The following is a 12,259-nucleotide window of genomic DNA, read 5'->3' on the forward strand; positions in this document are numbered from 1 at the left end:
ATGAGGAGTGTAACCAACAAGGCTCTGAGCAATGTCCAGGAAATTCTGATGCTTGTGCAATCATCAGAGGACAATCAAGTAAGTGATCTGAAGTTTAACCTTAGTTTAATTCAAAATGTGTCAAACAGCAGACGTATTTGTCAGTATTGTGGTGGGTGAGTGAAGGTCAAGAAATCAAATCAAATTTTGAACATAGTATAGAAACTGGAAGCCATTCATATTTTATCATTAGTGTTGTTGATAAATTCCATGTTTTGCACAACCAGTCAGTAGATTTATGGCTATGTGGGTAGAAGCTTCACCTTTTTCTCCTTTTACAATTTTTTTATAATAATAAATAATTGACTTATCTGATACTAAATTGAGCTTCTGCCAACCTAGCAGTTCAAAAGCACATAAAAAAATGCAAGTAGAAAAATAGGGACTACTACGGTGGGAAGGTAACAGCGTTCCGTGCGCCTTTGGCGTCTAGTCATGCCGGCCACATGACCACGGAGACGTCCTCGGACAAACGCTGGCTCTTCGGCTTTGAAACGGAGATGAGCACCGGCCCCTAGAGTCGGAAACGACTAGCACGCATGTGCGGGGGAACCTTTACCTTTACCTTTACCTTATATAAATGGCTTATCCGAAGCTTTAGCTAGCAAGAAGGGGTTTCTACTCTTATAGTAGCCCAATGGCAAATGTCCTATAGCATGTAAGGTCCTTCTTTTTTCTAAATAATAATAAAAAAGGTACATAGTTTTGTACTGATGCATCTGTGTTTGATGTAAATCAAAGAAAATGCAAGGAAAGGGCGAAATGAGTTGTTTCTTCCTGGAACTGTCCATCCCTCAGATAAGTACTCTGATGAGCCAGGATGTTCTAATTCAGGCTAATAAGATAAAGGAGCAGATAAGCATAGATGATATAATGTCTCGGATTTGTCTCTGGATCTGTTCTAGGTGGCATTATGAAGTCCTGCTCATATAGGTCATTCTGTAACCGAGCCCGGAGGGGAGGTTCACAAACGCCTGGAGTAAGTGTTTACTGCTGCTACTCAGATAACTGCAACGCCAAAGCCCTGGGCTCCAGAAACATTCTCTCAATGGGTTATTTCTCTCTCTTTGTCCTTTCTGTCCTCTGGCACCTGCTGTTTAATCTGAACTGATACACTCAAGCCAGAAAGAGGGATAGGTAGAAGACTGCAAAATCCAAATTTCCAAGCTATCTTTTAAATTCCACGGACAGGAAGGAGCCTTGTGACCCCAGCACATCCCATAATCTAATTCAGTGGATACCCTGAGAGGAAAAATTGCCACATGCTTTGGTTCATGAAAAATGCTACAAGTAGAAGAATCTGCGTAATTAAAAGATGACAAGACTGTATGGAGCTGATCTGCCAAGTTGATATTATCACTGGAAGAAACGTGGTTTAAAAACTTGTCCTGCTTACTTTTTTTCCTCTTTTTAATGCCCACACATTGAATCAAGACAGAAGAAATGGGATTTTTTTTCCCCCAACATCCAATAAATTTAAGCATTGACAGTCAGAAAACTAAATGCTTGTGGTTTGGAAGTTAGAATTGTCAGAGTCAGGGTTTTAGATTAGATTTCTTTGTGTGTGCAGTTGTATACTGAAAGATTTTCTCACCACAGTTATCTTTTGTAATAAGATGTATGAACATTAAGGCAAAGTGCCATTATTTGGGCAGTGACACTGGTATGTAGATAGGGCCCTTAGTGTTTATACTTTCACAGGCAGCCTGCTTTATATTAAGTTTATTCTCTTTATTCTATTAATCTAGTGAACAAAGCAACTGCTTGCAAAAAACAACCAACAGCTGTGGTATGAAAAGCTTATGATTTAACCATTTCCCACAAATGCCACCCTTAAGTGATGTCGTTTGAAATTTGATAAATATAATCATAATAGCAGTCCTTCAAAGAAAATGTCTAATCCCATTGAGCAAGGAAGAAGCAATCAAAAGATCCAGATAAGATAAGAATTTATTATAGTGCTTGATTTTTATCGATGGATCACTTTGGTATCCTTTGTATAAATAAAAGTACTTTACATTGAAGAAGAAAATTAAAGGCATGGAGCATTGAGTGGGTTCAACAACAAAACATGACTGAGAAAGGAACACATCTTTAACTTGGATTATTACCAAGTATAAACTGAAAAAATAAATTGACACAGTTTCCATCAATAGGCTTATGGGACCTCAGTCCCATCTGCTTTTCTAAGACTAAATCTTGCTGACCTCAAATTACTTAGAACAGACATTTGGGATTATGCTATTATCATCTTAAAATTAATTTTACAATAGTACTGAATGGAAGATTTAATCAACACTGTACAGTTCAGATATTATGCATATGCAGCAAGCCTATCATCATGAAAAATAGGAGTTATTCTATGCTCATGTTTTTATACCAACAGAAGCTATTCCACAATGTTTCATTGAATCATCCAAATAGTTCGAATTCTGCAGAAATTAATTCATAGTATGTACTTATTTTTGGACTAATTTCTGGGTCATTTTATATTTACTTTTGCCAGTATTAAGATCCATGGGTATCTTTTATTGATTCATCTTAACCCTGTTGTCACTGGAATGTGTTTTTCTACCCACTGATACCGTATCTATTATTTTTTTTAAAAAAGTGTGAATGAAAACAGGACAACTTCTAACAAATATTACAAGTTTCTTTCAAGAGCTTATGTCCCCAAATAGTTCTGTAAAATAGATTAGGTTAAAAGAGAGACTGACACAAGTCATTCAATAAATGTCTTTGGCTGACAGTGGATCGAAACTTGCACCACCTCTATCCTAATCCAACACCCAAAACTACTATACTATTTTCAACAAAAACTTTATTTAAACCAATTACACTTACTAATGTACATGTTCAATGTCCTAGGTCCTACTAAGATATTTTTCCACTGCAGAACCAGTTATCATAAACCTCAACCAGGGAATCATCAGTTGAATCCCAACACAACTGTGGTTTTTTAACATTTTTGATAATCCCTCTTATGGAACCATCAAATAACCTAATTCTAACCTATGTCCCTTTGATAGCAGTGAGAATAATTTCCATAGAGAGATCCACAGGACCGAAGCTTTAGTTTCACTTTCTAAGCTACCCTGGTTTTCTTAAGTTGTTGCCCTAGGACGGGGTGGGCAACCTTGGCTCTTTTATGACTTGTGGGCTTCAACTTCCAGAATTCCTGAGCCAGTCATGCTGGCTCAGGAATTCTGGGAGTTGAAGTCCACAAGTCATGAAAGAGCCAAGGTTGCCTACCCCTGCCCTAGGAATACCAATGATGCTTAAATACAAAACTGATATTCTTAGGTAGGATGTAGGAAAATTGGTGCCAGCTGCATTTAACTACAACTTCTGTTAACCACAGTAGAGAATACAGGTTAGTCCTCAACTTATGACCACAACTGAGCCAAAATTTATGTTGTTAAGTGAGAAATTTGTTAAATGAGTTTTGCTTCATTTTATGACTTTTCTTGTCACATTTGTTAAGTGAAACACTGCAGTTCTTATATTAAGATATTAATGGTTGTTATATTAATGGTTGTTAAGTGAATCTAGTTTTCCCATTGACTTTGCTTGTCAGAAGGTTGCAAAAGGGGATCACATGAGTCCGGGACACTGCAACCATCATAAATGTGATTCAGTTGTAAATCACATGACCATGGGGATGCTACAATGGTCATAAGTGTGAAAAATGGTCATAAGTCACTTTCTTCAGTGCTGTTGTAACTTTGAATGGTCACTAAATGAACAGTTGTAAATTGAGGAGTCCTTGTAGACAGGTTGTGGGAACTATAATCTAAATTATATCCACAAAAATCTTCCCCAGCCCTTTATCATGAATATTTATATTTTTCCTTTGACATACTTGAATTATATTGTACTATATACTTAGCATCTATTTTTGCCTTTATTCAAAATATTTAACAACAAATCTGTACCCATTTCATTAACCTTATAACTGGTGCGTTGTGATGTTATTAATTTAAAAGAAAGTCTATGTGGCAGAATAAAATGTAGTCAATATGCAACAATGTGGCTCTTCTTGATTTAAGATAACTATAGGAGCAAGAAAAGAGATGAGCAGGTAAGTACCAATCAAGTTCTTTGACATCTTGGCCCTCTGTGGAATTTAAGCTGCAAACCAGAGATATTCTCAGGGCAGAGATGTTAATTAGGTCAACAACCAACAGTCTGCTAGAAATGTAGGGCAAAAGTCAGTTAAACAATGGTGGGAGAGGTGGGTGAAAGAAGCACCAGAATTGGACTGTAAAGGATATAAAAAGGGAAATGTACCTTCGTGTTGACTAAAGGCAATCTATTTTTTGAGTGGTTGTTTCCTAGTATGCGATAAAGATTCTTATCTAATTGTGTGCTGTTATGTGTCTGAGAGTCTTTAGTTGAGTTGAAACCTAAGAATGTAGGGTTGTTTTTTTTATAAATGCTGTTTTAGGGTAAAGGGAAAATATACTTAGAAAAATTAAAACAGAAAAAGAAAAGGGAAGTATTACAATATGCCAGTGTTGATCCAAGCAAGCCTGTTCCCTTAAGTACTGATTGTACTGCCCATCAGCGCTTATATCTTCAGACAAGGCATCATTAGTACTTTGGAAGCATTTTCCTATTTTTATTTTTATTTTAATTCCATTTATATCCCGCCCTTCTCCGAAGACTCAGGGCGGCTTACAAGCTTAGCAATAGCCTTCATTCTATGTATATGCCTGCTTATTAGGGCTTTCACACACACCCCAAGCGGCATTATTACAAAGTCAGCTTATTGCCCCCAACAATCTGGGTCCTCATTTTACCTGCCTCGGAAGGATGGAAGGCTGAGTCAACCTTGAGCCTGGTGGGACTCGAACCTGCACTAATTGCAGGCAGCTGGTGTTACTTAAGGAGGCATTAGCCCACTGCTCCACCAAGGCTCCACTATTGCTCACTGAAAAGATTTATCAGACACCTTTATGTCATCACAGATCACTTAGAACATTCATCAGTTCTACCACAAAGTACACTCACCTAGAGATGGCATAGAGATTCTACTGAATCCCATTTACTTTCTTATGAAGACATGCTACTTGGGCCAATGACTGAAAAACTTAGATTCATATGGCTGATATAGGAATATGCCTCTTTTTTCATCTGTTGCCATGTCAACCAGTAAGAGAAAATGAAAGTGGGAAAACAAGCTATATGTCAATGCTGCAAACATTGACATGTTTTTGCACTGACCCTATAAGAGGCAGCCTTTTGTTTAAACTGCTTCGCTTTGAATCACAGAAGGGAGGGAAATGTCAAATGGCTATTTTGAGAAGATAAGAAATATCTGCGCACAGAAAGGGAAGTGAAACTTCATATGTAAAACTAATTCGGCAATGTGATTAATGACGTGTAAACAAGTGGGAATTGTGTATGATAGGTGGACTAGGGGAGGAGATTTCAGATTCTGGCATCCCTCCATGAGTGCCGATGTTTTGTTTCATTATTAAGACTTTTTAGATAAACAATGCCTGAATTTTGTTTGAACTGTCTCATTAATCGGAATCATGGCACTATATGTGAATTGAGTCCCATGTAATGGTAAAGTGCACAATTTATCTGCAAGTGCACAGCTTCACTAAATCCAATGATACTTATACCTGAATACAGTTACATGTATTCAAATATAAGCATCATTGGATTCAGTGTTGCTTGATTAATAAATTTCTGTAGTGTTCATGCATACATTCTAAGCCAGCATACAAGGCACCTCAAGCAGAATGAATGATTTTTTTTAAAAAAATGAAATTATTTGCGATGAAATTGAAATGAGGCAATACTGAAAGGAGTATTTTAGAGATTTATACATGAATGATACACTGAAAGGTTGAACTCAAATGTATGCTCCTGAAAATATGCACGAAAAAGGTAGTGGAAAGGGAAGACATAAAAGCTGTAAGAAAGTTTAATACAATACAATACGATAATCTTTATTGTCATTGTCCCATACAGAACAACGAAATTGAAAAATCCACATAACCCCAAAAAACCCAACAAAAACAACAAAATACATATCAACATACCACCCACCCCACACATACACCCTAGAAACACTTTTAACACTCTAAAAACTAAATACAGAAGTTCTCTCAGAAATTGCATTCTGTTGCATTCAAAGCCAAAACCACTTTTGGATAAAAACTGTTTCTCAAGCGGCTGGTCCTGGTCTTTATGACCCTATACCTCCTTCTAGAAGGCAGAAGCTGAAAGAGATCGTTTCCGGGGAGCGTGCAATCCTGCACAATCTCCACAGCTTTCTTATAACACCTGGAGGCATAGATTTGATCTAAAGTAGGAAGAGTACACCCAATTATTCTCTCCACAGTCTTTACGACCCTGGACAGCATTGTTTTTTCCCTGACTGTACAACTCCCAAACCACACACACAGACCACAGGTTAACACGCTCTCTATGGTACAGTGGTAGAATGCCAACAACAGGTCCTTTGAGAGATTATGCTTCCTGAGAATTCTCAAGAAGTATAACCTCTGCTGTGCTCTCTTCATCACGACTTTGGTGTTTGCTCCCCATGTCAGATCATCTCTTAACTCCATTCCCAGAAATCGAAACACTGAGACCTGTTCCACACAATTCCCTTCAATAATAAGTGGATGAATGTTCGATTTGCAATTCCTAAAGTCCACAATAATCTCTTTTGTTTTTTTTAAATTGAGGAATAAATTATTTTCCTTACACCACTTCGTCAGCAACTCAACCTCCTTCCTATAAGCTGACTCCCCTTCCCCAGCAGTAATCAGACCAACAACCTTTGTGTCGTCTGCAAAGTTAATGATCTTATTGCTGGGGTAATAGGGAACACAGTCATATGTGTAGAGCGTGTATAAAAACGGGCTCAACACACACCCCTGCGGCGTCCCCGTATTTATACTGAGATCCGCAGAGACGTGAGAACCCATCCTGACCCGTTGGGAACGATCTGATAGAAAATCTAATATCCACCTGCATAAGCATGGCAGGAGCCCCAGATCTAATATATGGTAAACCTGAAGATGAAGATTTGGAGAAATGAAAAAATAAACCTTACTCTGCTTTTAGAATAGCAGCCCAAATACTAAAATTGGAATGATACAACAAAAATAAGATGTGCACATAAAAATTGCAACATTGGATCTGTGCCTGGCAACTTGGACTCATGCCATTATTGTTCTGATCTACAAGCTGAAAGGTAGCAAGAATGAACGCAAAAATTACAGTGGTATTCATTGAAGTTTCCAGTTTGGCAGAATTCTGATTAAAAGTTGTCAGAAATGACAATACTGTATTCAAACCTGGAAAGTGCAGTGTGGCTTTACGTCAGACAGGGTTGTGCAGACCAGATTTTTGCTACTTAGCAGGTCACTGGAAATATATAAATATATGAATAAAGGTTTATTACACATTTGTTAATTTAGACAAAGTAGTTCTGAATTAGGGAATATTTGTGCAAATACACAAAAGATTCGGTGACTGAATGTGATCAGATAGGCATAAAATGGGATTAAAATTAGAATAACTGGAATGTTTAGCAAATGATTAAGCCCTGAACAGGAAATGCATCAAGGATATGTAATGTCTCCATGTTTGCTTAATGCTTATACAGAGTTGAGCTACTAATTGAAGACATATACACATGCATATCTTTGTGTAGAGAAAATGCTTTGCTACAGCTGAGCCCTTAGACCACAGGTCTGCAACCCACGGCTCCGGAGCCGCATGCGGCTCTTTCAGTCGTCTCCTGCGGCTCCCAGTCCTCTGCCATGTGCAGTCCAAAAAAAAAAAAGTGGGACTAAAAAAGTTCAACCAATCAATTCAAATATGCAGGGTAGGTGCATATCTCGCCTTGGCTCCACTCTTCAGTCAAACCCTGTTCTGCGCATGCGCGCATGTACGCGCATGTGCACACATTTTTTGCGGCTCCCAGTTTTTCCTTTTGTGAGGGAACCAGTTCCGAGTGGCTCTTTCACTGTTTCAGGTTGCTGACCCCTGGGCTAGACAATTGGGAGGGAATGTTAGACTGACTATATAAGGCAATCAGGAATGTGGACCTAAAAGTTAAGATATCAAGGAATTTGTGTTTGTTAAATTATATGAACAATTACACATATACATAAATGATGACAAACATTAAAGTAAATAAATGATTGCGTGTTCCTCAATAGTTGAAACACAATCCCATTGCTAATAATGTGAAAATGTACTGTATGGGGAAAAAATGATTCTGAGGCAGGAAAATGCTGGTAGAAATGTAGTGGCTAATTATGAAGTCAGTTGAATGATTGACAAAAGAAAGAAAAATGAGTATTTGTCTATATAAGAATGTACTTCTCTCCAGTTGTATGAAATTAAAGTTGGATATGTCAGGGGGGAAAAGACTGAACGCGGTTGGAAAATGATAGTTAAGAGGTCTGTGGGGTAAAACAAAAGAGATCAAGAAGGAATAGGTGCTGAACTAAATTCAAAAGCGAGTGTTCATATGAAAGACCAAAACATTAAAACATGGTGATAGAGAGATTAAGAGGAAAGATAAGAAAGAAAGTCATAATTTGGTGGGGTGGCTGAGTTCCTCAAAGAGCAAGTGGTGAAAATGTAAAGACCAAAGGGCAATATAAGAATCAGAATATGAATATGTGGAAGCACAAATAGCTTGCAAAGGGGAAAAAATAAGAAAAGAGGATAGTTTTTTATTTATTTTTATTTATTTACCTCATTTTTGAACTGCCCATCTTCTTCACAGAAGGACTCTGGGCAGTTTTGTAAAGTAGATTGAATTAGATTTACTTTGTTCTACCCCATGCCTTTAATTTGTTTTGGCTTATTATGTTTTTTTTTAACTTTGCACAATATTTGCATAATATTGCTCACCCCATAAAAAGCTTCACTAGTAAAAAGCAATAAGTAAGGTAGAAGATGATGATTAAGTGGCTTTAAAATAGATGCATAATCTTGTTTTTTTAAAAATTGTTTAAAAGATGTCCCTATTTGCTTTGATCATATCTATTATCCCTTATGTTTCACTCACATTCAGTCACCTAATAACAAGAACCGCATTTTGTTTGTTTGTTTGTAAGATTTATTGGCTGCCCATCTTACCATAATGTAACTCTAAGAGGCTTACAGACATAAAAATACATTCTTATTAAAACATGCACAAATTAAAATCAGAATTAAAATCAAGGACACCTGGGGAGGGCGGGGGCAGAAATGGAGGGAGATGGGATCTGTTGTTACTTGATCAACCATTTTCACTGTGCTGTTCCCCCATTTGGGTGCCAGACCGACTGGCAGGGACGGATCTTACAAAGGGAGAGTTGGGGGCAAGATGTTACACCAGGGGGCAAGATGTTCCAGAGGACAGGAGCAACAGCAGAGAAGGCCCTCCTCCTGAATCCCACCATCTGGAAAAATGGGGGTGATGGGATCCGCAGCATGCCTATTCTGCTGGCATGAGTGAGACAGGCCAATCCCAGTGAGACAGTCATAGGGCTATCAGAATAACTATTTTAGTTAGAATCAGCAATATCAAGAATGTGTGTGTGTGTGTGTGTGTGCGTGCGCGTGTGCATGTGTGCATGCATGCATGTGTATATACATACACACACATATGTATATATGCTATATATATACTGTATGGTCATATTTATTTTTAAAAAAATATTACATACCATTTTGCTTGCTTATTTGTTTGTTTGTTGGCAACAGGGAGATAATTGATGTACTTTTCTCTATTTGTATACCAACAACATCCATCATCTTTCTAAGTTGCCTGTTCTTAGGACCCTTATTTGCTGATATCTTTGTTCCTGGCTTTGAACCAGAAATGTGGGTACTGCTGAGGCTGTATTATGATGCCACAGTGATGTAAGATGTCACAATACTTACATCTTACAATCTAAGATGTCATACTTATATGCACGCAGACCCTCCCGTTCATAGATTTTATTGATGCTGGACATATTTCTTTTATTTTTGAAGGAGAGTGCTGAAAATAAAGTTGGAAGGGGTTGGTGAGCTTCTCTTCAGCAGCTCTTGTTATTCCACATGAGTATTAGCAATAGACTAATGTAGCATTTTTGAACTTTTTTCCAAATGGCTTGCTACAAGCATTTTTATGGGAAAAGAAAGAATCACGTAGACTTGGTTCATTTCTCTTCCTTTGTTCCTGAAATGCCGACTTCAGATAATACAGCATGTTAGTAAGTAGAAGCTGATACAGTCAAATATAAGTTTCGAATGGGCAAGTGGATGGCAAAGAGAATTACTTCTTGGTGTAAGTAATCCTCAACTTACCACCACAATTGAGCCCAAAATTTAGGTTGCTAAGTGAGAAATTTGTTAAGTGAGTTTTGTCCCATTTTATGACCTTTCTTGCCACATTTGTTAAGTGAAGCACTGCAGTTGTTAAATTAGTAACATGGTTGTTAAGTGAATCTGGTTTCCCCATTGACTTTGCTTGTAATGTGAGTCCATTGTCAAGCATCTGAGTGTAAATCACATGACCATGGGAATGCTGCGACAGTGTGAAAAATAAGTGTGAAAAATGGTCATAAGTCAATTTTTTTCAGTGCTGTTGTAAGTTCGAATGGTTAGCTAACTGTTGTAAGTCGAGGACTACCTGTATTTGTTTCTAGCAAATGTCTGTTAGCAGATCAGCCTTCTCCAACTTACTACCATTCCAGAATATTCAGCTGTAAACCCTGTTACTTTTAGATAGCATGACTAAAGATGATGGGGAATGAAGTTCAAAACACTGAAGAGAACCAAGTTGGGACAGGTTGTGATACAAGATTCCTGGTATTTCATAGGATGTGGATTATGCTGACTGAGGAATTCTGGGAGTTGAAGTCCACAAGGGGCCATAGTTCCCCACCTCTGTACAATAGAGCCTTGGCAACTTTAAGATATGTGGACTTCAACTCCCAGAATTCTTCAGCCAGTCTTGAGAACATTTCTCAAGAGCTTTTTCTTTGTCAGGCTGAGGCCACACTTCCTGTTTGCAACCTGTGCTCCCCAGATGAAATGAGGGCGGGACTTAAACTATATTTATTGTAATTTAAATAATAAATAATAAACCTTTATTGTCAAAGTACAACATGTGTACATTGAGATTAGCTGAGCCTCCCCCCGTGCTCTCTCCCCCCAACACACAGTGACAACAAACCCTCCATCCTACCACACCATGTGAACCAACTACACCACACACCGGCCTCCCAAGTCAATTCTGCATAAGATTATGTCTCATTTAAAAGCCTAACAGCCCACGGATAAAAGCTATTTTTCAGCCTGTTGGTATGGCTGGCTATATTCCTATATCTCCTACCGGATGGTAGGAGAGTAAAGAGATACCGTCCGGGGTGTGAGTCATCCCTGAGAATCTTCCTCATTCTTCCAAGGCAACAAGCCCTGGCAATGTCATCCAGTGGTGTCAGGGAACAGCCCACAATGTCTTGTGCTGTGCTCACTACCCTCTGTAATACTTTCCTGTCCGCGGCTGTCAGACCAGCATACCAAACCACAATACCATACGAGAGGATGCTCTCTATAGTAGACCGGTAAAAGAGGGTCATTAGCCGTTGTTCTACCCTGTTCTTCCGCAAGACCCTAAGAAAGTGAAGCCTCTGTTGGGCCTTTCTAGCCACCTGGGTTGTGTTAACTTTCCAGGTCAGATCTTCACGGAGGTAGACTCCCAGAAATTTAAAGGAGGAAACTCTGTCTACACAGTCCTCCCCGATGTAAAGTGGGGCAGGTTCCTCCTTTTTTCTCCGGAAGTCTAACACCATCTCTTTCGTCTTGCCGATGTTTAGGTGCAAGTTGTTGCTACTACACCATATGGATAGTTTTTGTACCTCTGCCCTATATGCTGTCTCATCCCCATGCAAATGATATTTAATGAATTAAATTAGTGTTTGATGATTCAGTACAGTTAATATGATTATTCAGTACATATTCAGATTATAATTTGGTAGCAAGCTTTGGAGAGACTAGGGGGCTTTTGTATGCCACACGGGGGCTTTTTTGGATCTTAACAGAAAGCAGAAGACAAAGAGGTCTCATGATATAGATATCATGATGACTGTGTCAACTCCTCGCAAGATACTGTTTTCATCTACTTAGCAAATGTCCCACTTTCAGGTAAGATAAAGTACATAATAGTAAGAGTAGAGGACAAAATCTTCACTTGTTTTTGCAC

The 12,259-nt window shown here is 38.4% G+C and overlaps 1 protein-coding gene across 1 annotated transcript in view; it reads left to right on the forward strand.

The window, feature by feature from the left end:
• The window catches only part of BTBD16 (BTB domain containing 16), a gene marked incomplete at both ends in the record, with an annotated part of 53,588 nt that continues 41,329 nt past the window's right edge, over positions 1-12,259 (forward strand). Inside the window, 2 exons of the mRNA XM_081328569.1 lie at positions 1-78; positions 4,487-4,635. Of these exons, the coding sequence (XP_081184695.1) occupies positions 1-78; positions 4,487-4,635 (227 nt within the window). The remainder of the gene's footprint in view (positions 79-4,486; positions 4,636-12,259) is intronic.

Source organism: Vipera berus (genome assembly GCF_964194415.1).
Source record: "Vipera berus genome assembly, chromosome: 5".
Lineage (NCBI taxonomy): Eukaryota > Metazoa > Chordata > Lepidosauria > Squamata > Viperidae > Vipera > Vipera berus.